This window comes from Parasteatoda tepidariorum, chromosome 6, assembly GCF_982258835.1.
Source record: "Parasteatoda tepidariorum strain Cologne lab strain chromosome 6, Ptep-v5.0, whole genome shotgun sequence".
In the NCBI taxonomy this organism is placed as follows: domain Eukaryota; kingdom Metazoa; phylum Arthropoda; class Arachnida; order Araneae; family Theridiidae; genus Parasteatoda; species Parasteatoda tepidariorum.
The window spans coordinates 6,726,170-6,751,591 of NC_141760.1; the positions used below are offsets into that span (position 1 = coordinate 6,726,170).

The 25,422-nt window shown below is 30.7% G+C and overlaps 1 protein-coding gene across 7 annotated transcripts; it reads left to right on the forward strand.

Annotated features, from left to right (window-relative positions):
- The first annotated feature begins 155 nt into the window (after positions 1-155).
- Positions 156-9,024, forward strand: RpL17 (ribosomal protein L17). Of its 7 annotated transcripts, none has more exons than XM_071179030.2 (6): positions 156-258; positions 2,726-2,771; positions 3,369-3,409; positions 5,255-5,389; positions 6,230-6,428; positions 8,839-9,024. In XM_071179030.2, the coding sequence occupies exons 2-6, from the start codon at positions 2,732-2,734 to the stop codon at positions 8,982-8,984; spliced, it is 561 nt and encodes a 186-aa protein (XP_071035131.1). In that variant the 5' UTR covers positions 156-258; positions 2,726-2,731; the 3' UTR covers positions 8,985-9,024. The 7 variants fall into 7 exon arrangements, with proteins under 7 accessions (XP_071035131.1, XP_087021488.1, XP_071035134.1 ...); XM_087165362.1 differs by having other exon boundaries at positions 225-493; XM_071179033.2 differs by having other exon boundaries at positions 225-405.
- The last annotated feature ends 16,398 nt before the right edge of the window (positions 9,025-25,422 follow it).

The window sequence follows — 25,422 nt, forward strand, 5'->3', positions numbered from 1 at the left end:
TTCACTGATGCAAATATTTTTTTTTTTGTTATTTAAAATGTAGTCAACAGAAGATATTTAATTATATTAGGATGCTAAATGTTATACTTATATGTGCTAAATGTTATTCATTAGTTAATAAATAAAATGAACTTTGAAAAGAAAATGATTAAAAATTGTAGAATCTGGCAACATGCTTAGTGTCTATAACTTTATTTACTTTTAATTTTTAATGGCAACATAGTATCTCGCGCAGCGGAGTAGTTATACTAAAACAAGGTACGTATTTATATACTAATAAAAATCTAAGTTAATCGGTAAGAATAAGGTATTATAACTATTATTATTTCCTTTTATATATTGTATTAAGTTTCTGATACACGTATATTGTTATTTTTCTAGAAAATATTCTTACTTCATATTTCCGTAAGATTGTTTAACTTTGTCATAACTATGTTTTGATGCATGTTCTTCCTGAAAATTTAAGAAAAAGAATGTTTTATTCTGTTGTATGGTATTTGAGAGGTTTCTGTTATATATAATTTATTAGTACTATTTTATATGTTTGGAAATTGCTCAACATCCTAGTTAGAATCAAACAATTTAAAAGTTACATAAACCTGTTGTCGACTGTTATAATAGAATTATTTATTGTACTGCTGTAGATTGGTTAAAGGTATGTGCATTGGAGATCTCGATTGTTAAATTTTTCAGTTAAATTTTCTCATAGAACACATTAAACCTAGTCATTGAACTTACAAGTTTTATGTAAACTAATTTCATTTGTAATCTAAATATAAGCATGGAATTAATATAAAATTTTACATAGCATGCAGAGCTAGCTCGGTTGCGATGATTTTGACTCAATTTGAAATATTTATTTCCTTCTATTACTAATACCGTCTTACACTGTTTTTTGTGTATGTCAAGAGTGTAATTCTTACCCAATATCTGAGTATGCTAAAATTCTATCTCTGCACAAATTTTTTTCCTAAAAGTGAACTTCAAATAAATGTATTAATTAATAGACAACTTAAAAGCTTTTTTCTATAACCTAAATTGCAAATTACATGAAAATAATCACTTAAAGGTTCTTTTTTTTAAGCTATTTTTGGAGAGAGAAAAAATTATAATACCTCCCCTAAAACAGAGAAATTTGTAAAATTAAATCACTTGAGGATAATCCTTATTAAACTATTTGTAATTGTAATTAGAATCAAACCTCTAAACATAGGTTATTTTACCACTGTGCAATTGTTATTTAAGTAAACAATAGTTGAATATGAATTATAAGACAGTGTTTTAAGGGGTGAACTGCTACGTAGGAGCCTTTAAGAGTTGGCAATTATTCTGCTGTGGATCATATGAGAATCCTCATATGAACAATTTAATATTTATCTGTGATCTAGGTGAGTGTTAAGTAGTTTTATACTGTCAATTGTTAATGATGCTGTACAAGTGTTATAATCTTGCTTTGTTTTCAACATCAGTTGTGTATACTGTTTTGAGCTTTCTGGTGACAGGTGAATTGCTTTAGCCACTTGTCCCATAATATCGATTGACTATATGTCATGCAATCTATATTAGGCTTACTTTAGAAGCATTATATATTGATACTTGTCAGAATTGCATGAACTTTAGGGATAAGTAGCATTAAGAGCCATTAAAAACTTGGCAGAAAAATCACACAAATCTAATATTTATTAGGACAATCAAATCTTGAAACGAAACACTCATTTGAGTAACCCCTTTTTGAAAACTAAGATTCACATGATTTTGTCGTCCATCTGTTTTGTTTTTTCTTGTTCTTCAATGATTACTGCTACGCATTTCGTGATATTTAAATTTTTTTGTTTTGTGATGATTTACAAAATGTGATAAAGGAAATAATCAGTATGTTTTTCACCCAACAAAATGCGAGAATATCAGCCATAATATTGGAATAGCAAAAAAAATTACATATTCGATGAAATTAATTTTATATATATTTTTGAGGGGTAAACAGTGTTTTTATCACTTTAAATTACTAACATACATCTTTGAAAGTATCTTGCTGAAAGATATAGATGCTAGAGTGTAATGCCGGAGAAAGCTCAAAAAAATTCTGCCACAGGGATCTTAATTTACATTATTTTCAACTTTCTTTGTATATCTCAATTCTAAGTCAATCAGAAATGTAATGATATAATTTGATTAATATTTTTATTCGAATCACTTTTTCCATTTTTCTAAACTTAATTTAATCTTGCTTTCTTGTGCTGCTCATTTTACGTTTTTCTGATAGTGCAATCAAGGAATTCAGAAAATCAAGGAATTTTGATTGCTTTTGTGTCTTAACTAATAAAATTAATTACATCCTAAATAAAATTGATCTAAAAGCGGTTGAAATTTGGGATATATCATGCATGTCTGATTTTCAGTCAACTTTTTAAGGATATAATTCATAGCCATCTCCAGGTAAGGTGTTAGCCTTGGATAATTGGGCTTCACTCTCTCCAAACAACTGAGGAATGGTCATTTACTTTGTTTCTAGTTATTCACTTAACAAAAGTTGAATGATTTTCTATTAAGTAAAAGATAAATACTTTGAAACCTTAATGCCTATCCAGTGAATCATAGTGGTTTAGTTGCCTCTAAGTAATAATTTTGCTAAGTCTAAGATTTTGCATTCATGCTAGTGCTACTTTTTATTTGTATAAGTATTTTCTAATTGTATTATTTATTTTTCAAATATTTTTTCTTTTAGAATAAGATGGGGCGTTATTCTATGGAACCAGACAATGCCACGAAGTGTAAGCCTGTTTTCATCTAAATTAAATTAGATGTATTTATGTCTACTTCATGCTAACTGTTTTTAAAATTAGTTGATATAAAGTTTTATGTATTTCATTACTGTTAATTTGTATTGTAGAGTCAATGAAAGATATTCTTGTTAAGTGGGTGTCAAAATTTTCATTAATTATGTGTTATATTTGTTTGAGGAATTATTTTATTTTAACTTCATAATTTTAAATATTGTAAACATAAGTGTTAGCTGTATACTTTCCTACGTTAGGTTTCGTTATTCCTATAATTTTAACTTTTATCAATATTTTTTAAAACTTTATTTTTATATTTAAAGTGGTTTCAGATATGTTTTATTTTAAATTTATGAACTGAAATTAAAATGATATATATTGCCAATACTTATGATCAGATTGAGCAAACATAATAATCATGTAATGTTTGTTTAGTTTCTGGGAAAATGAAAATACTTTCAGTATATGATAATTCTGACTTAATTTTTTTATAAATAAATTATTTTACAAAAGTTATATCTTAATGTTTGTTTGTAAAAAAATCAATGTTGACAATATGTTCATTAAATTAACATTTTTTTTAATTTTTAGCATGCAAGGCTCGTGGTTCAAACCTCAGAGTTCACTTTAAAGTAAGCTTAATTTCTGATATATTTATTTATTTTCTAGCTTGTGTAGGTATGTAAACTTGCAAGCAATGTGTTTTAATAATTTTCATAATTTTATCTGAATTTCTAATATAACAGGGTGCATAGCATTTTTAAAATTTTTCTCTATCTAAAATGATATATAATTTCTTTATTGTGTCAATTTTTGCCGTGCTAAAAGCGCGGTTTTCACTATTCAAGCAACCACAATCCATTTGGGCGTTTTGTTGGTCTGTAGTGTATGAAAGTGTCGATAATTTTACATGTTTGATTAAATATGTGTGTATATACTGAGCTGGGTTCAGTGGGAAGGATTCTTGTGCAACTTTTCTGCTGCATTTTGCAACATATTCTCGATTTCAGGCTTCATTTTCCGCTTTCAGAAATGAAACTAAAAAAATCAATTGAATTTTCGATGACTATGTGGGCTAACTAAACATAGTCAAATAATTTGGTGAAGTGCCTTTGTCAATGGCAAGCTAAAGACCTTGCTCTATTCTATTTGTTGATCGGTACATGAGCTTTGACTTGAGGACCATTCACTCGGTACATATTTTCATGCAGGTTCTCGGGGCAGTCAATCATAATGCTTCATCATCTCAAATTGAATTTCTTAAATGTTACATGTTTTATCTGAGGGACCATCCACTAATTTAATCTTTATTGCTTATACTTTATAGTTACTTTTTTATTATATTTTTTTACTTATTACTTTCTTTTATTGTATCATTACCTACTTTCAAAATTTTCAGTGCCTTAATTTGTTTATGAAAAAACTTAATATTTAGAAGCAGGATTTTAAACACGTATGAAGAGAGAAGGTGCTCTCAATACTTTAAATGCAGAAAAAAATCTTGTTATTCAGATTTATCATTCCAAAATACTTTCAATTCATCTCATAATGATATGATTTAAAAAAAAAAAAAACAATTGAAATATGAAAAAAAAAATATCTCGGATTTGTTAAATATTATGAGTGAAGGGACCATTTATTATTTTCTGACAAAAATGTTTAGCTTCAACACTCATTGTATTTGCATTTCAGTATTGAAAAATTTTTTTTTAATCATTTCATTAAGGAAATACTGAACCAAGTAACGAATTTTATTGATAATTTGTTATGAGTCAATCACTAATTTTCATTTATATTATAAATTTATCAAAGTTTTCTCAATTCTTTACATATTTTTTTAAATTCGGTATGATCAATAATATTAGTCTTGTTAATGTTTTGTTGAATATACTATTACAAATAACATTTATTTAAATTTAAAAAATGATAACCTTTAGCAATTGTTAAATTAATTAGAATTTTATTATAAAATTTTTTGCAGAATTATATTAATTATTAGTTTAATAAATGTATGAGCCACTCAATATTGAATATATTTAAAATTGTGTGTAATTTCTGTTTGTAGTGGCCAAAATTATCAAGAAAAGGGTTCTATGCCAGAAACTAGTTATTTTATCGTGATCATATTAAGTCTATGAAAATAAATTTTGTATTTTGTTAGTGTATATATGAAGAATTTTCAACAATAAGAGGAAAACATTTTTATTAGTGTACATATCAAGTGCTTAAAAATCTTTTGAGTGCTTAAAAAGTGCTTATTTTATGTTGAAAATATTGGCTACGCTCTCTGTATAAGTTACTGTGTCGATGGATTAAAAATTATGTTTAATTGTTTTTGACGACTTATAAGCTAACTAAAATTAAATTTGTTTTAAACTTAGCAAAAGAGTTTTCAAAGGCTGCCTAAGAAATATAAATACAATCTGTGGTGTATAGGTTTATTATTGTATTGATTAAATTTTTTTTTTCTATTTCAGAACACAAGAGAAACAGCCCAGGCTATCAAAAAGATGCCTCTTCGTCGTGCTCAGCGCTATTTAAAAAATGTTATTTCTAAAAAAGAAATAGTTCCATTTCGCAGATTTAATGGCACAGTTGGTAGGAAAGCTCAGGTAAATAGTTTTCATGTGGTGATTGCAGTAATAATTATTGGAAGTTTTTGGTTGTGTAATTGTTATAATTTTCCATAAAATGTGTTTATTAATTTTTATTAGTTTAATCTTCTGCTTACGGCCAGTATAGCATATGGACTAAACTGGCAGGCTTCATTATACTAAGCACCGTAAGCAAAGAGTTAATCCTTGCCTGTGTATGTAATGAAAACAAGCTATTATTAAGTTTTTAAAAATTAGTTCTCAGGGCGTTAATAATCTTATCAATACTGTGTCAAAATTAAGATGTAAATTTATAGAAAGTTATGGAACAAATTTGTTGTGCATCTGCACCCAATGTTTTTTTTCCCCCATGCCAATTTTGACTACTTTTTATTGGTCATGCTTTTGTAAATCTCTTAAAATCTCACTGTAACAGGCTCAACAAATCTGTTCCAGGTACTCTTGTTAAGCAAGTGATTCATAACAATATGATTCCTTTATGAAAATTAAGATGACCACAAAGTGGAATATGCAGGGAGGAATTGAAGATTTTTACTTAAATAGTAGATCAATGAATTAAAATAAGATAGTTTGCGTAATTAAAAGGTTAATTTTTTTAGTCATTTAAATAATTGTGATGAATAACTGAGCAAAATGACAAAAAGAGTTTAGAAATAATAAAATTTGAATTTTCAAAACAAATTTGTCAATATTCAGAATATATATAAAAATTGGTTTATTTGATATGAAATATAAATGTGTAAAAGAGTAACTTAATGTAAATAAAGAAATAACTTTAAACTATATATTTTTTATTTTCATTGCTTTTCCTAACATAGTGCGTGATGTAATTCTTAGGTGAAGGCCTGGTCTGGTGTAACTCAAGGTAGATGGCCTAAAAAGAGTGCTGAATTCTTGTTGCAACTTCTCAGAAATGCTGAAAGCAATGCTGACTACAAAGGCTTAGATGTAGATAGGCTTGTTATTGAACACATTCAAGTGAACAGAGCCCCTAAGATGAGGAGGAGGACTTATCGTGCTCATGGTCGAATCAATCGTAAGTTTGACATTTAGTAACATTTAAAATATGTACTTAAAATCTATTAACTACTTGAAAATATATATTTTTCTTTTCCTAAGTGAATGTTCCAATTTATAGCTCTTATTTTTTCTTTAAAAGAGATATTTCACTTTTCAATCATACAGTGTGGAAAAAAAAGTGACCGTCCTTAATTGCTATTGATCATGAGAATGACCTTAAATATGCTAATTTAAGTGCCTGTAATATTTTAGGTTACAAAATCAGACACAAAACATACTTTCTCTGAATGAACATACCTTTTTTTTCCCCAACTGATTTAAATTTCTGATCCCCCAAAATATTTAGGTCATCTGGCAAGTATGGTTTCAATGATTTGGTCAAGGCTCCAAGGTTTGGACCCTTTAATGTTAATTCTAATTTTTCTCCAGAACTATTCGACCAGTTTTGCTCAAATTTTGTATTTTGCCATGTAAATCTGTTTTTAAAATGATGCAAAATAATATGATACCTTATGATTCTGTACCTAGTGGCAGAATTGCTGCAGAGAGGTCTTTCCTTTGGTTTTTTAACTTGTTATTATTTTCTGCAGAAATTATTGGAAGATTTCTTTTTTGCAGATATATTCAAAACATGCCTTCCCGCTCATCGGATGAAAAAGAAATTCTCTTGGTTTTCTATTCTCATTTAAGAATAATGAAAAATTAAAGAATAATAAAGTAAAAAAAATATATATATAGTTTTAGTTCTGTAAAAAATTTTGAAAGATTTTTTTCCGCCAGAATTATATTCAAAAGATGTTTCCTCCTTGTTTTTTGGTGGGGGGTAAAAACACTTGTGATTTTTCTATTCACATTTGAAGTAAAGAATTTTGGTTTTATTAAAAGTATCTTGTAGAAAGATAATTATGCAAGAGAGGTGTGTCGCAGAAAGCCCGATAAAATTCTGCAACGGGGATGATAAATTCAAAATTTTTTCAGCTGTTATTAAGTAATAAGAAAAATGTTTATTAAAAGTTATTATTTTGCATGGAACTATCTTTGGATAAACGAATTTTATAATTGCTTGCAGATAATTTTCGAGTTTCTTAGAATGTTCTCAAGATATACCACAAGTTTTTTAGAGTCTGTCTAATATGTATTTTATTTGTTTAATATGGTAACTTAGGTTATTGTCTGCATTGATTATCATATTTGAAGTCATCCATTGAAATCCAAGATTGGTAGTTAGTTTATGATTGTTAGAACAATAGTTCAAGGCATTTGATTCTTCTGCTAATTATTTTGGGGAATTCTGCAAATCTCAAAGACCGTAGATTCATGGTTTTCCTCCACTCAATAAGCGGTGTGCATAACAGCTATGTATGCTAAAAGTCATCATTCTCTGTTATGGGACAAAATCAAACACTCACTGACGTCCCCTTTTTTTTTTTAAACATATTACTGTTATTTGTCCATGAGTACTGGGATTTTTTTCCCTTGCAAGATACTATAATCTACAGAGGGTCTCAGAACATGGGTAAATGTTACCTAAAAAATATGTACGCTAGTGAGACTAGTTTGCTAACACTATAATTATAAATCTGTGACTGTTTTCTTCATCTAATGCAATCATCAGGAAACATTTTCATTTTCGAGTACAGCTAGTCGAAAGAAAAGTGTCACCCTAATTAAAATGTCATATAGAAAGATATCTGAATAGACACATCTCAGGGTAAATGTAGTAATCGGTTGCATTCTAAAAAGTGACTCTGTCAACATGATACCAGGCTGATTTTGATTCCTTAGGCTCATATATGTTTTTCATATTATGTTAAATCCAGTAAACCTTGGGTATCTTGCTTTTGTCAGCAGGATGAATTTCTACTCAGATCAAATAAAGTGGTTTTTTTATCCTATTTTAATTTACTGACATGATTGAGGTATTTATAAAGAAATTTCATCAAAATTATAAAACTGGGGTAATTTTTTAAGTGACATTTTATTTGGTTAAATTGTGGTACCATCAACTTACTGTATTGGAACTATACAGTTATGTAGGAAATTTGTTTTAAAATATTAAGAAAAATCGCATTTTTTGCAATTTTCTTCTGCATATAAAATCTTTTAGGCATGCTTAGATTGTTTTAAAAAAATATATATATATTGTATAGAGTATGCAATTTACTAGCAAATTTTATGATTTATAAATCTTCAATTGACTGTTTCTAAAAAATGTAACCAAAGAAAATTCAACAGGTAATAAGATTCTGAAGTAGACAACGGTCGAGTAATTTTTATTTTGTAATATTTATTTTAGTTCCTTTCCAGCCTCCCTCTGTTCACAACCAAGCAATTCTGTATTTTGGATTATTACTTAAATTTATGAGTAGTTCTAAGATTTTGAAGTATAAAAATTTTTTTAAAATAATTTTTCTTTCTTTTATCAGCTTACATGAGTAGCCCTTCCCACATTGAAGTTATATTGACTGAGAAAGAGCAGGTAGTTGCAAAGCCCTCAGCTGAAGAAGATGCACCCAAAAAGAAGTTATCTAAAAAGAAAATGGCAAGGCAAAAGTTGATGCAACGAGAGTAGATACGAAAATAGATTAAAAAAATAAAAACATTCGTTATTCCATTGGTCTTTGTCAATTTGTTGCTGTTTCACTGAGACATTTAAGATTTGTAGTTTTTATCATTTCCAACAGTTGAGGAAGTTATTATTTTTATAATTAATTATGATTGAGTTTATGAGCAAGAATTATTATGAACGAGTGGTTAAATTTAAATTATTTATGAAGAAAAGTAAAATAAGTGAATTTTTTTCAGAACGAATTCAACCTTCAGTTGTGCAAAATTATGAGATTCCCTCTGATAAACATTTACCTTATTATTGTAGACTTCATATTTTATTTTGCAAGTAATACAGTAGGGAACCGATTATCCGGGACCATCGCTAATCCTGATAACTGATTTTTTACAAAAAGCCGTTTTTTTTTATTGTTAAACCCAACTAAAAAAGAAGTGGAAATAATCTTTAAAAGATAAAACGATGAAGTAATATACAGGGATGAGAGACTTCCGTGAAAAAGCGGAAATCCGCTTTTTTTTCTCCCAATTTTTTAAAATTTCCGACCATGCTCCAAAAATTTTAAATTTTTGGGGAGTCCAATGAGAGAAACCCAAGCAGTCGAACGATAGTCAAACCAAACTTGAGACGCACTTTTTCCCCCCTGCAGTAACCTCCTGACAACCGCAACTTCAGCTGTAGATTGTTAAAAGAGTTCTTAGCAGTTTCGTTTCGGTCGCTGATATTTGATTGTTTTTTGTTTGGCTGATTTTCAGAATTTTTAATATTAGGAACTGCGACAGAACTTGCTAAAATTGTGATCCTTATTCAGACGATTTTTATGCAAATCATCGATTTTCGTATTTAACTGATTTAAAAGTTACTTGTTGCAATTCGTTTTTATGCGATTTAAAAATCGTACTTGCAATTCCCATTCACGCAATTTAAAAATCCAATATCGTGATTTGTATTTAAGCATTTTTAAAACCCAATATCTCGATTCGTATTCCCGCGAGTTTAAAATCCAATGTCGCAATTCATATTCACATATTTTTAAAATTCAATATTGTGATTCGCTATCACGCAGTTGTAATATCAAACATTGATTTGGTATTTATACGCGATTTTAAAATCCAACATCACAATTCTTATTCACTCGATCTTAAAATTCAGCATTGTGATTCTTATTCACGCGATTTTAAAATCAGGGGTCGCATTCCCCATAAAATTCCTAAAACTATGTGCAAACCCTAAAATTCCTAAAAATCTGATAAAATTTTGTTGGGGTTCCTAAAAAATTAGAGTTATAGGCTAAATATAAATAAAAAAGCAATAATCTAAAATATAAGAATTTAACTACATTAATTAAAACTGTGTTTTAATTTTGCCACATGGGAATTCTGATCCTGAGAGACGTTTTTTGATAAATAAAGCAATGCTTTGATAAGCAATCACCATGAAAATACTATTATGTCTCTTAGACTAATCAAAGATACCATTCGAAATTATGGAGGGGTGTTGAAGATCACCACAACACTATTGAGGGCTGTAAAAGAATCTCACAAATCATATCAAGAATATATTAGAAAAATGATCATGATTAATTTGTTTTTCTCTAACTTCTAATATAAATTGCTGATTTGAAATCTAATAATATCACACAATAGTTTTTCTTAATAAAGTTTTGATTAAGAAGGTAAAAATTAAATAAAAATCCAAGTTGGTGTTAATTTATTTTTTCTCTTGATTTGTTCTCACTTTTGCCTGTTCCTGAATTATGCACTTAATTTCTGATAGGTAATATGTAAAGTTGAAATTTCATTTTTACACTTTAGAGATTTCATTCTTGACTTAATAAATTTCAGAGCTTTATTTTATGGCTTGCAATTATTTATATGTGTGGATGAATTGTAATAATCTTCTGTTATGTAATAAACTACCGTGTGATCTGTGTTTATCCTAGCAAAATCATATATTACCCCTAAAATTTACCTAAAATTTTTTGAAAAAAGTTCCTAAAATTTTAAAAAACTTTGCTGCCACCTCTGTAAAATTCAACATCGTGATTCTTATTCACGCGATTTTAAAATCCAACACCCCAATTCATATTCATGCGATTTTAAAATTCAATATCGCTATTCATATTCACGCGGTTTTAAAATCCAATATCGCAATTCATATTCACTCAATTTTAAAAACAAGTTTGCAGCTATGAGTAACATGAATGTGTTTTAACGATGGTAGTCAATTTAAGAGGCGAACACTAAGTGCATGCAGTTGATGCTACTGAAAAAAATTAATTCAAGTTTGATTGGTCAAACAGTCAAAGCGACTAAAATTGTCAGTAACAATCTATCAGAAGATATTAAAATGAAAGTTGGCGACTGTTTTAATTTTAAATGATTGACCGGTAATTAATTTAAAATGATAATTAAGCTGCTACCTCCTAATTGCTTAGTTTTCTTTAATATAGTAGTGATCAAAATTTTAAAATTACATTAAAAGAAATTTTTAATTTCACTGTCTAAATGCTTCTGTCACTTTAAATACTAAATAAAAAAAACCTTGTGTTAAAAGTTGCTTTTATATATCTTCTCCTCGATATCACAGTATTATGTGGAAACCCCCCCCCCCTCTCCTCCTGCTTTGTAATAGTTCAGCTTTTTTTATTTTCAACCACTTTCATGCCTGAATATACTAATGATTATTTCCAAAATGGTGGTAATCATCTTTAAAAAAAGAAAGAAAAATCCTAAAATCTTGTGAGGAAAAACACATTTTTTAAAAAAAAATGGCAGGAGAATTTATCGAATTTCGTTCCGGTTTTCTGAGTACCGGATAACTGGTTCTGTACTGTATATTTATGCAAAGTTCTCAGTTGTCTTGATATCTCTGACTTAATTTTTCTTGATTTTAGTATGTGTTCAGAGTATCCAATTTTCTAAGAATACAAATAAAATAATTTTATTTGACAAATCGATAGAGGTTTAAAGTCTTTAATTAATGCTAGTTAAAGGAGAGTCTACTTATTATATACTAAGGTTCAGGCATATTGTATTACCCAGCATTGTTTCAATCTCTTTGCTTCGAAATGTCAATTCATGGAAAAGATGCAATTTGTTATTTCTTAAATTAATTTACGAAATCTTAGGCTCAATAACAAATAAGTACTCTGGTGTTTGTATATTGCTCCAAAGAGAGTTGTTTAAAAAAATAAAAGGTTTTTTCTTGAGGGTGTAGCATAGCTGTTGATCTTTCAGCATTTTGAAGTTCTCTGCATTATGTCCTCTTCTGTTCTGAAACTAGACTTTTATGCATTTTGAAGATGCACATTAAACTTTTGCACCTCTTAAGAACTATCACCTGATGTTTGTCCCGAAGTATGTGCAAGATATACAAAGTGAAACTTCTGATAATGCTAAAATAATGTAAGACCTATGTAAAATTTACTTGATCTTTTCAATTTGTCATATTTTTGCATTTATAATAACTGCTGATTATTCCGAGATATTTTTAGTAGAGTATTTAAAGATCGCGCACTTGATAAGAGAAACATAGTTATTGTATAAACAAAGATTTCTTTATAGCTGATTATGAAATAATTAATACAAAATGATCAATTAATGAAGGCACTCCGCCATGACTGAACTTTGTTTCTAACATCAACTTGTGTAAACGAAATTTGTATGGTTGAATTTGCTTTAGTTTTTGTTTTCTTTCTCTCGACATTTTAAGATGCTGGGCAAAGTAAAGAATAGCGATATGAATGGCTCCAAGAACTTTTAAAGTTAAAATTCAGCAATTTCTTTAAAATTATATGTGGGGTTAAAAGGTCGTAAAAAATTTTTTTTTTTAAATTATTAAGTTATTGATATAATGTATAGGTCATTCTCTTAGAAAGTGAGCTTTAGTTTTTTGAATAACGCCAGACTGATTATTAGTCAAATCAGTTCAGTTGTGAAATTTTATTTAAAGTGGCACCCAAGCGAATTTTATAATTGCTCTAATTCTTTGTGCCATTAAAAGCTAACCATGATTCATAAAAAATTTGTAGGATTTTGACTGTCTCAAACCTCTTTTTCTTATCAAACATTTTAAGCCTGAAACTTACCTTGATTTTTTTATTGAGAAATTATATAACTTGTGGTTAATAATTAGTTGTATTTCTTTTAACACTTTTTAAAAAAGGACGGATAATTATTTGCTTTTTAAAAACTAAAAATGTTTTACCTTAGGAGTTCGAAAAAACTTAATCCTTTTAGATACTTTTTTATGTAATTAAATTCGAAAAGGAGAAAAAAACATTACAAAGCATTTTAGTTTCAGCTAATTAGCTTGTAAATACTATTACATTATCTTATTGAAGTTTTTTTTTTTGTGAGTGTGCGTGTTAGATTGTTTGCTTTAACTAATTTTATTATCTGTTTTGATTAATAAGAATTTGTGTGAAAGTTAACAAAATTTGAAATTTTGCTTCCGCGGAAATTTTTTTTGCACAAGTTAAAATATTTCATGAGGAATTTAATTTTCCGCGGAACGAAAGTATTGAAGTTCTCATTCTTCCCTCTGAAGTTTCTCTAAAAATCATTTCCTTGTGATAAAACTGGTTGGCCTTTATACAGGGATGAGATTTTTCCGCTTTTGTCTCTCGAATTTCAGCCTTTTTATCAAAAACTCTGATTCTCTAAGTTTCGGGTTTTTTTTTCTTTCTAAATATCCCATTCTTGTTTTTGAAAATTCAGTCGTTGAAATAAAATAATTTTATTTACGATTTCCAAAGACATACAGAAAATTCAAACTACGTCCTAGCTGCTAACCCTTCCGTGTTTTTACTTATTTTAGCTATTTTATGCACAGAAAATAAGATTTTTCGTATTTTTATCCGTCCGCCGGATAGCTCGTATTTTCGTAATTCAAATGTCGCTGCTTCCTGTTTTGTGGTGTGAAATGAAACGGGAAAAAAAGAGGTGGATTTGCGGTGAAAATATTTATTTGTTCATTCAATTAATTTTGTATGTCTTGTATTTAATTTATTATGTCTAAACAAGACTTTTAGAAATCCCAAGTCCAGACTCTGCAAATATCTCGATTCTTATTCACGCGATTTTAATATCAATCATAGATATTCGTATTTACCTGATTTAAAAGTTGAACGTTGCTATTCTTATTCAGGCGATTTAAATATCGCACATTGCGATTCTTATTTATGAGATTTAAAAATCCAATATCGGGATTTGTATTTACGCGCTTTTAAAACCCTATGTAGCGATGCGTATTCATGCGAGCTTAAAATCCTATGTGGTGATTCGTTTTTGCGGTTGTACCATCAAACATCGATTTTCGTATTTATACGTTCTTTAAAAATTACATACGTATTCGCTAGATTTAAAAATTATGCATCGTGATGCGTATCTACGTGATCTAAAAATTACGCATCATGATTTGTATTTTCGTATTTCTTAAATTCGATATAGAGTTTTATATTCACGTGATTTAAAAGCCTCATATCGGGAATCATGTTCTCTCAATTTAAAATCATGCATGCTATTCATATTCATATATTCGTACAATTTTAAGATTAATCATCGGGATTTAAATCACATGGTTTACAAATTTAAAAATCACAATTTTTTGGATATAAAAAGGGTGATTGTAGAAAGATGGACAAAATTTTAGGAAGTGATAGTACACACCCAAGCAAACAATTTTTATCAAAGAATGCATGGTCGAAAACAAAACGCAAAATCGCTAGAGGGTGTCAAAGTTTATGTTCTTATATGAGGCAAAAACACACAAAGAAATATGAAGTAAAGATATAAAAGCAAATTTAATGGCATGTGATTACAATATGTGTTCAAAACGGTGGCCGGCAGCTGCTATGCATGCAGTACAACGGCGAAGAAAAGATAGGCGAACATTCTGAAACACACCAACTTTCCCTGCAGCGGCCGAAAGTTTTGCGACAAGTAACGCAGCGCAGTAACTCACAACAGGAATGGAACTTTCACGTTTGCATCAAACAACTTTCCAAATGCGCCAGAACCTTTGCGTTTTGTTTTCGACCATGCATTCTTTGATAAAAATTGTTTGCTTGGGTGTGTACTATCACTTCCTAAAATGTTGTCCATCTTTTTAGAATCACCCTGTATATATATCAATTCTTGGATTTCCTCTTTTTTACTTTCTGACTACTCTCATCCCTGTTATTTGACTGTAACTATACAATTGCTTCTTTTCCAGACTATGGTAATTTTTCTATACGTTTTTGTTCATTTGTGCCTAAAATTTTTATGGATTTAAAGGAGTAGAAATAGCATGGAAATAAAAGATAATTTACAATATTGATAAAAAAAAAAAAAACGCTGAAAAGCAAAATTAAAATCTGAAGAGGGGAGATAAATGTTTGCTTGGGAAAAAAATGGTTCGATAATTAAGCAAAGGTTTTTATTTTTTAGCAATTGTTCATTCTAGTTTAATTTTTAATAACTAGGTAAAATAAGTGCAATTGTCTGGACTAGGAATCAGTTGAACCAACACAACATGCAAGAATTAACTTATCCTGGAGACTTAAAACGAAGTACGGGTCCTATGGTTATATTTTTGGTTTCTGGAAAGAAAACTGAGTTGGTCCAAGTTTTAAGTATGTCTCCTGATAGTATCCTTGATTAAATTGGTCCCTATCAGACAGTGGACTGATTGTAAGATACGGCTTTCAGTAGATCAGGCTCTGAAGGGAACGAGAGTGTGCGGTATGTGTGCCTCGTGAAACTGTTCTGCTCGTAAAGCGCGCATGTCGATGAGCTACCAAAGCTGGGTTGTTATCTCCCTTGCAGAGTATGAAAAGTGTGTTTCGGATCATTCTCGGGAGTATTTCCCAGACCGTCGCCATTAGTTCATTGTGCAACTATCTCGCAAAGTAAAAATAAAGTACGAATTAGTTTTTGTTTTCTGCAGCCGACTGAGCTAACCGAAGTTGTAAAGAGTGTTTTGACGGTATGGTCCGCACTTGAGCTTGTAACCTTTATCCTCATATCAAACTTAAAACCTTCAACGGTGGCAAATTAATTGAGCAGTGATGGAGCATATTTACTGTTGACCCGGGATCGAACTCGCACCTCCACTTTTCAGTGGTCCAGAATATTATTCGAAACTAACTTCATCCATCTGCTAATTTAACTGATTTCGATGATATTTTAATCTCACATTCTTCAGTAATTCGTCAGATTTTGATAGTTTTTTTCTTTGACTTATATCAGGTTGCGAGACGTAATATTTTTATTGTTGTAAAATGTGCCGGGAGTTACAATGCACCCCGTGTATACAAATGATTTAGCTTATAAAAATTTAAACAGGAGTTAAAATCGTGAAAGATTAAATCACGAGATATTTCGTGAATCGCATCATCATCTCGCAACACAATGTCATAAAATATTGTTATTTTTCTTTCTTTTCATTAATATTGTGCACACATTTATTGACGCAAAAATCGTTTATCACTTTTCAAAATCTCTACAGAGTTTTAAATCTTTGATGAACCAGTTTATTAAGTAATCCGATCTGCTGCAAACTAAACAAATATTTAATCTTTACATATTGATTCATAAACCTTTGTACTATTTATAGATTCCACTGTCAAAGAGATAAGCTAAATTTAATGGAGTTTAAGAAAAAACAACCAAAATTAGCAGATAGACAACACGTGGAGAAAAGATATTTTATCTTTTATTTTAAAGAGAAAAAAAAGTTGAGAGAAATGCTTAGTTCAATCTTCTTCAGTAAACATTTCATAATATATTTTTTCAAAACTTGAGTTCTCTTTCTGATGCATTTTTATTTATACTATGAGCATCTCCTGCTTCTCCTTCATCAATATTTTTTCTTTTCTTAAAAGTCGATAAAAATGATTATTTGGTTTTAAAGATATGTAATTATTATACTCTTATGTATGCACATTTTATTAGTATGTTAATCGCAATGAAATGAATGAATAGCTAGAAATGAAAGATGATCCAGTATTTATCCTGTAACTTGAAAACGAAAAAAAAGTGATTCTATATGGCAACTTCTCTCTTATTTTTTCATTCTTCTTTTTTTCTGTTATATTTGGAATCAAGTAAGCGCGTGTTTTTAAAATGAAAACCACGAGGGAGATAAATTTCTTTGCAACAAGGGATAAATAATTATTAATTATAGGGAAAAAAAATTCAAAAATGCACTTAAAATTGTAATAGTTTTTAAACAAATTGGAATTTCGAATAGAAAAAAAACTCAAAAATGTCCTTTCAGCATGTCAAATTTCAACTCGGGAATTGCAACCCCCCCCCTTTTAATACGTTTAATAGTTGATAGTTCTCGAATTAATAGTTGAATCTTAGTTTTTATTTATTCCTTCGAACTCCCTGTACCATTTTCTATTTAACTCTCGTTCGCGATTTCAAGTATTGTCAAATATTTCAGTTTTTGCGCAGCAAAAAGTAATGTTCAGTTGGACACCCAAACCAGCGTCAGCTGCCCTTACGAGTTTTTAATATTGAAAGATAAGTTTTATTAAAATTTAGAATAGTTATTGGATTCTGTGTAAATAAATCTTTGTATCGTTTTTTGTAAATCATATTACCTTAAAAAAGTACCAAAAAAGTTTAACCGCTAATTTATTTTTTTTTCTCGAAGAAAAACATTTTTTTAGTACCATATAATTTCAGTGGACATTATGAAATTTGATTTAAAGACATGAAATAAATTGCACTATGCTGGAAAAAAGACAAATAAATTTTAATTCTGACCCCCCCCCCATTCCTTTAAATTACGTAAAACGACTTCCTTAATCAGAATTTGCCTCCACTTACAGCAGTGTTTCCCAAAGTGTGGTACACTTACCCCCAGGGGTACGCGTTCTCATGCGAATATCTTGCAACAAACGAAAACTTCAAAAAATTTTATTTAAAAACAAAGCTAGCCATGAAAATTTACGATTGCGTATTTTTCTATTGGCTATTTTTTTAAGAGTTAACAGTTAATAATTAGTGGTGTCAACAGCCAGTTGTGAATTTTGACTTTAGTGCAATTTTTTTATAGGTACACAGCATTACGAAAAATTTAGAAAGGGTACACAAAAGTCATAAGTTTGGGAAACACTGACTTACAGGAACAGTCTCTAATAAATTTCTGTTGTTATAGTAGGCCATTCAGGCAAAGGGTGCTATCTATCAGGGCTAAAGAGAATAGAACTCCGCTCTTATAGCTGAAGCTACGATTTCCCTCCTCATGACGTCATTGTGTTCACAGATCTCGGAAGATCGCACGCAAAGATATTATAATAACTTAGCATCTTTCTCTTTGTAAAAATAAGTTAGACCTTTTCTGGTTATTAGCTTTCAAACTTTACGTAATTAACACATTATTTCCGTTCATAAACATAGTTTAAAAAAACTTTCTTGGCCATTATATTAAAAAAATACCATTTTAAACTTATAAAAATATTTTACTAGTTGGCGAAAATGACACTATAAATACTCTATTTTAAAAAGTTCAGTTTTAACTTTAATTATTAAGAAAAATGAAAGCATATATCGACACTTTTTTATCTACATATTCTTTTATAACAATAAGTTGAGTTAAATTTAGAATCCCCGATTTTAAAATATGCCGTTAATAGCAATTTGTTCATACTTAATCATTAGGAAACATCAACCTTAAGCGCTAATTACTGAAACAAAATAATAATTTAGGTTCATAATGACATTAGAAATTTTACAATTGCTTATAGATATTTAAATTTAAGATGATATAATTTATAGATATTTAAATTCAAGAGAATATAATTTTTAAAAGAATCATAAATATTTAGAATAACTACATTAAAAAAATAAGTTATGAAATTAGGAGAATTTCAACTGTACACTATATATTTTATTTATACTTTTTACTTACGTTTTAATTTTCTTTGACTTTATCCATTTTTTAATTTTTTTCACATGCCTTTCTTTTTGAAGTAACGAGGCGGTTTCTATTTAGATAACGAATTTTTATAAAAGTTCTTAACGATGGAAAAAACGTATTGCTGTTTTATATTAACTGTGTCATTTCGGAATCCATTCTTTACATAGTTGTTCATTTACTTTAGGGAACACGCGGAAAATTATATTTTTTCCTTTTGTTTTTCTATAAGAATTTTTGCAAGTTGCAATCGCACAAACTGGCATTTCCTTAATAGTTTTAAAATTTTGTAAATTCACGGCAAAAACTGAGGAAAGTCATTATAGAAAATAACAAATGTCTTAGAATATGTCACAAAAAGAAATGCTCCAATATTAGTTAGAGCTAGTAAGGCCGAACGCTCTGTTCTTGAAGTAAAAGTGCGAGCTTTGCGCCAAAGTGACGTCACTAGAGAAAATCGGAGGATTGGCGCGGCGAGAGTTTCTTCAAAGGAGTGAACCAGCCCTTCTATTCTCTTTAGCCCTGGCTATCTATGGCCAAGAATTAGACTTTTGCCACTCCTATACGTCACAACCGTTTACAGTGCGGACCCATTCATTCATTCATCCACAAATCGTAATTTTGATGTGAACCAGAGAACGATCAATCTTCAATTCAGTACCATTAAATTCCTTCTGAGGGAGCAACGAGGGTGATTTGAGGAATGTATGCCCACTTAAATTTTAAAAAAAAGAAAATAAGAAAGAAAGGTTTGCAATGCAAAGGTCGCAATCATTTTATTTATTTTTAAGATATTATTGCCACCCCCCTTTTCTCTACGAAAAATTAAAATACTTGGTCACAATTTTGTCGTGAAGCTCTGAAAAAAGTTTGGAGTATTCACTCGACGAAATCTTTCTGACTCCACCCCTCCCCTGCACTCGCTGTTAACCAAAATTGTGCCTAAATATTTTTATTATTTACCCAGATTTGATTGATACCAAATTGCCTAGGAAGTAAAGAAGGCTTGTGCGCAATGCTGACCACATTGGCATAGTCATGCTGATGGTCACGAAACTGAGGAGCATTAATATCCATAATTCATAAGACAATTGTTTCATTAGTTGACACATATATATTTTTTTTTACGTTTTCCCTAATTTTGTTCAAAGTTTTAATTTTAAAAAAGCGGAATCATCAGTCATAATGTGTCTTTCTGAACACTGTCGTAATTTAAAATTATTTAGCTTTTCTGGAGGAGTAGTGAAGAACCCAAAAACCTCACATAATTCTTAGTAAAATTAATTTTTCCTTGATCCTATATGTGGATTATATTGATCAATCGCTTAAAGGATTTTCTTCTTCAGTTTATGCCTTTTTTGTTTCAGTAAGCTATACTGTTTTTCTTGAATATTTATTGTATGTAATTGCTTTTCTTGTATGTGGGTGGACTACAGTAAATCGTTTTTAGATTAAAACTTTTGTTTCTTATAGTTTACAAAATACAGCAAAGAAATTTTCACCGAATTCATTCCTGCAAACTCAGTAACAAACTTCTGCAATAAAAAACTCGAAATTCAAAAAAAAAAAAAAAAAAAAAAAAAAAAAAAAAAAAAAAAAACACCCAAAATCTCAAAAATGCCCAAAATCCTTATTTTTTTATATAAAAAAGAAAAAAAACTTAAAAAGCAAAAGGGTAAAAACAATAAATAAAATCTTGATCTTTCAATAAATATTCAACATTAGGTAATATATTTTGGTTTCAATGGGAAAAAGCCTTCCTTTATCTGAGAAAAGTTGAGAGCTATGGATAACTTTTTCAGTTGAAAAAAATAACACACTTTTTATAATAACGGTTTTATAATAGGTAGGTGCAGCAGCTGAAAAAATAACTTACAGATAATAAGAAATTATTCAACTGATAGACGTTTTCGTGATGCAGTGATCGATAAAGGTTTCTTTTTATATATGTTACCGGCAAAGTATGAAACGCCTCTATAGAATGCAGCATGTTTTTAGGCAAATGTGAGAATTATTACCTACTTTCCCTAGGCATTCTATTGAATGAAAAATGCTATATTTAGGCAAAGTATAAAAAAAAACATACTGATGAGGTTATTATGTAAATGATGTGCATGTTACTGTGAATGACCGAAATCGGTGGTTGTTGACTTTCACCAGTGAACGTTGACAATCACATAGTTGCTTTGGTGAATGTCCAATATATTTATTACATCCGATTTCATATTAATTTATTCGTGGATATAATTACATTTATTCGATATTTTAATACTTACTGACGATAGATTAGAAGAAACATCAGTGTTTGGAGTATCGGGCAAATATATACCGGGCAATAGCACTTGACCTTAAAATATCAGTGTAGGATATACCGGGCAATGGCACTTGATCTTAAAAAAAACATCAGTGTAGGGTATACCGGGCAAATGTATACTGGACAGTGGCTCTTTACTAGACCTAGTATGACTAGACCTTTGGTAAATGCTCGAAATATATACTAGGTATAGTTAAATGCCACTGCCCGGTATACCCTACACTGATGTTTTTTTAAGGTTCAGTACCACTGGACGGTATACATTTGTCCGGTATACTCTACACTGATGTTTTTTTAAGCTCAAGTGCCACTGCCCGATGTACCCTACACTGATGTTTTTTTAAGGTCAAGTGCCATTGCCCGGTATATATTTGCCCGATACTCCAAACACTGATGCTTCTTCTAATCTATCGTCAGTAAGTATTAAAATATCGAATAAATGTAATTATATCCACGAATAAATTAATATCAAATCGGATGTAATAAATATTTCGGACATTCACCAAAGCGACTATGTGATTGTCAACATTCACCGGTGAAAGTCAACAACCACCGATTTCGGTCATTCACAGTAACATGCACATCATTTACATAATCAGGACGTTTATTTCATACTTTGCCGGTTTTTCATTCGGCATTCTATAGAGTGCTTAGGCAATGTGTGAAATATAAATCATTTCATACTTTGCCGGATAGTTTTAGGCATTCAGTACAAGGCCGGATTTCATACTTTGCCGGTAACATATACTATAATTCAGTAATACATTTTTCATTTAGAAAAGAAAAATGTATCAGTGTTTTGTTTCTTTCTCTTGTATGTATTAGATCTTCTACTGCATTTATTATCGCATGTGTTTCAACTCTTAGATTTCGCAACTTACTTATGAACATTCCTAAATCCAAAGTTAGACTTTTGCTATCAATTCTCACCTTTTATCCCTTAATATTCTCAGATGAAGAAGCAGATAACCCCCAGGGTTAGAAACACTGTTATGGATATTTTTTTTAAATTTTGTAACCGTCGTTGAACAACCGACCCAACTTAAGGTTTACGGCTACTAATGTCCAACTCCGTAGCCTTGTATTTTGAACATAATCCAGAAGACATGGGAACTTCGTGGAGGACTTTTTGATGGAACTAACTTGCATTTGCGTTACATGGAGAGGAAAACTACGAAAGCTTCCCTCTATCCCCTGATCCACCACGGCTCGATCTTGAATGCTTGGTGCTTTCCAGGCCAGACCTTATCAGTCAGGAGCAAGAGGACTCTAACCAGTGATCCACCAACCACTGATGATATTTTGCGTCAGCACTGTGGTCGATGCTTGCCGGGTGTGAAATTCGAATCAAACAGCTATCGCTGAGATCGAGTTCAGGTCACATCATTTGGAGGAGAGCGCTCTATCCCCTGAGCCACCACGGCTCTGTTATGATAGTTGACCATGTAATGCTAAGCGCAGATGGCGCTAGGGATTGAAATGCGTCGTAAAACTTTCGAGTTACAACTTCCGACTCATTTTTACGCCTTAGCATGAAAAACCGCACCATCCAATATTATTATACCAGTTGTGTTTCCAATATAACGAACGCGTTCTTTCAATCTAACTTTCCACGAAACAAATAAGTTTGGAAGATTCCGCAAGCTTGCCATGATGCTAACCAAAAAATAACAAACTGTGCTATTTCACACAATTATAGTCAAATCGGGGATAAGACTCAAAACATGACTAACCTTACACTTTTTTTCATGCTGCGATATTAATTTTGTTAAATTTTTTTTAGTCTCACGACCTGTTAGGATTTAAAAATTACAGAAAACTATTATGAATAGTAAAATTGCGCGTAAATTTAAACGCAAATCACAATAATAAAATTTCCTAGAATATTAGGCCAGTTTACACATTGCCTCGTAAGCATAACATAAGCGGAGGAATACACCGGAAGTTTTCTTAATTTCTTTCGGTTTTTAGAAAGTTGTTATTGTTTACATTCAGTCATCAACCATCCGTAGTCAATGAGGGTTGCCACAGGCGACTAAAAATGCAAAGAGTGGTCACTAATAAAATCACAAACCTTATTAAAAGAGATTAAAATTTTAGAGCATATTATTCTTAGTTTACTATCGATAGTGAGTGCATAGCTTTGAATACGAAATGCATAGCTTCTGCTTTGATTGATTGATTGATTGAAATTACATACATTTGCTGACTTGTGTGCTCAATATATAGGCTTATAAGTCATTGTCAAGTAGAAAATACAGATAGAACAATTAAGAGAAAGACATCACAAAGAATACATCCAGGGTTACGGCGGGATTCGAACCCGCTACCTCCACGCTTAACAGAGCGTTTGGACCGGCGATACCGCTCGGCCAGGGAGGCCCCTTCTGCTTTAAATGCGAATAATTTTAAATGTAAGTCTTAGTCGCAGTCACGATTGACTAATTAAATTGATAATAAATAATGAAAAATGAATTAAATGAATAAAATTATTCTACCACTTTTTACACTTTTAGCTACCTTTGGCATCCCTGATAAGTAGGTAGGTAGGTAATTTATTGATGCCGCACCAGAGCTGCACAATGGGCTGTAGGCGATGATCTGGGAAACATCCCTGAGGAGGATCGCAATTTTCGAACCTCTGCAGAGGGGATGGCTCCCCTGCTTTAGTAGCCCGAAGACCTGCGAGCAAAATCGAGCACTTAAAGGTAGAAGAGTTGAACGAGGTCCGATACCGTGCACCTTCGGTCCCATCGCTGGCTGATCAAAGTGGTCACCCACCCGTACACTGACTGCAACCAGTGATGCTTGACTTCGGGGGGGGGGGGAATGTGAGAGAAAGAAGTTAGAGTTAGCCGCCACAACACATTTCGAACGTCACAAGTTTCTATTTCACAGTTAAATTCTATCATTCAAGGTACAAAACAATGTGTTGATAGCGATTTGAAAGTTATCAGCCTTCTGCTATTGCAACTAAATTTTTCGAAGGTAATACATTTTTCTGCCTTTAGTCACTGTCATATGAAAAAGGGTAAAATCGAAGAGCTTTTTATAACAAAAATGCGATAGATTTGATTCATTGAGAAGTAGTAGTAGAAATTAATTTATGTCGCACTAGGGCTGCACAATGGAGTATTAGCGACGGTATGGGAAGCATCCCTGAGGATGATCCAAAGATATGCAAGAATAATTTTGATCTTCTGCAGAGGGGATGGAAACCCAGCTTCAGTCTCCAGACGACCCATTCATACATCCATTCACAGATCGTAATTTTCGTAACGATCAATCTGCAATTCAGTAGCCCCAGAGGGTATGACTTGTTATGGGAGCATGAAGGACTTTGCAACCCGACAGATTTAGCGTACACCAGTCACCATTTACTACAAGGGGAGTCTTTGGCCGGTGGAGATAGAACTCACGGCCTCTTGGACATGGGCCCAACGCCCCACCAACCAGGCGATCCTGGCTCAAATTTACTTAATGTATAACGATTTACTTAGATTCATTAATCTTTTTCTTAGATTCTTCTAGATTTAAAGATCTAGCAAAATATAAAATGTATTTTTCTACAAATAATTTTTTTTTCATTACCACTAAACTTTGCAAATGTTACTCGGTTATTTATTTTAAAAAAAGAACTTTTTTAGTAGCTAAGAAAATAAAATGTATCTGCTAACATTAATAGGGCCGTTGAATTGTGCGGAAATATTTATATATTTTTAAAATATGTGACAATTTTACAAATTAGATGAGCTTGTTACAGATAATATAGAAAATAATTTAAATTGAGTTGGGGGGGTGAGAGAGAGAGAGACCGAATTTGAAAAAAGAAATATCACTTTTCATTTTCTTCCATATTTTAATTTAATTTTTCTATTATTACAGTTAAGATTTTAACAATAAGTCTATACTCAACACCACAGCAATTATTAAAGTGAAGTGAAGTTTGTGCAGAAGCTGGATATTCCTTCAAACTTTGTTTTGTGAAAAGTTGGCTGTAACAGTACACAACTTTTTCACAATCATCTTTTTCTTTTATTTGAAACTCAGAGATTTTTCTTAATAAAAATTATGCAAATATTTGGTGATTATGCAGACAATTGTAAACATAAAATGTGTAAACGTTTCTGTCCTAATATCATTTTTCATATTATAACAGATTAAAAAATCGATCATAAGTGGATTATTTATTCCAATCCCAGATGATTCAAAGAA

Coding starts and splice junctions, on each gene's coding strand:
- RpL17 (XM_087165362.1), top strand. Junction 2,772..3,368: donor ACCAGACAATGCCACGAAGT/GTAAGCCTGTTT, acceptor TTTAATTTTTAG/CATGCAAGGCTCGTGGTTCA. Junction 6,429..8,838: donor TGCTCATGGTCGAATCAATC/GTAAGTTTGACA, acceptor TTCTTTTATCAG/CTTACATGAGTAGCCCTTCC.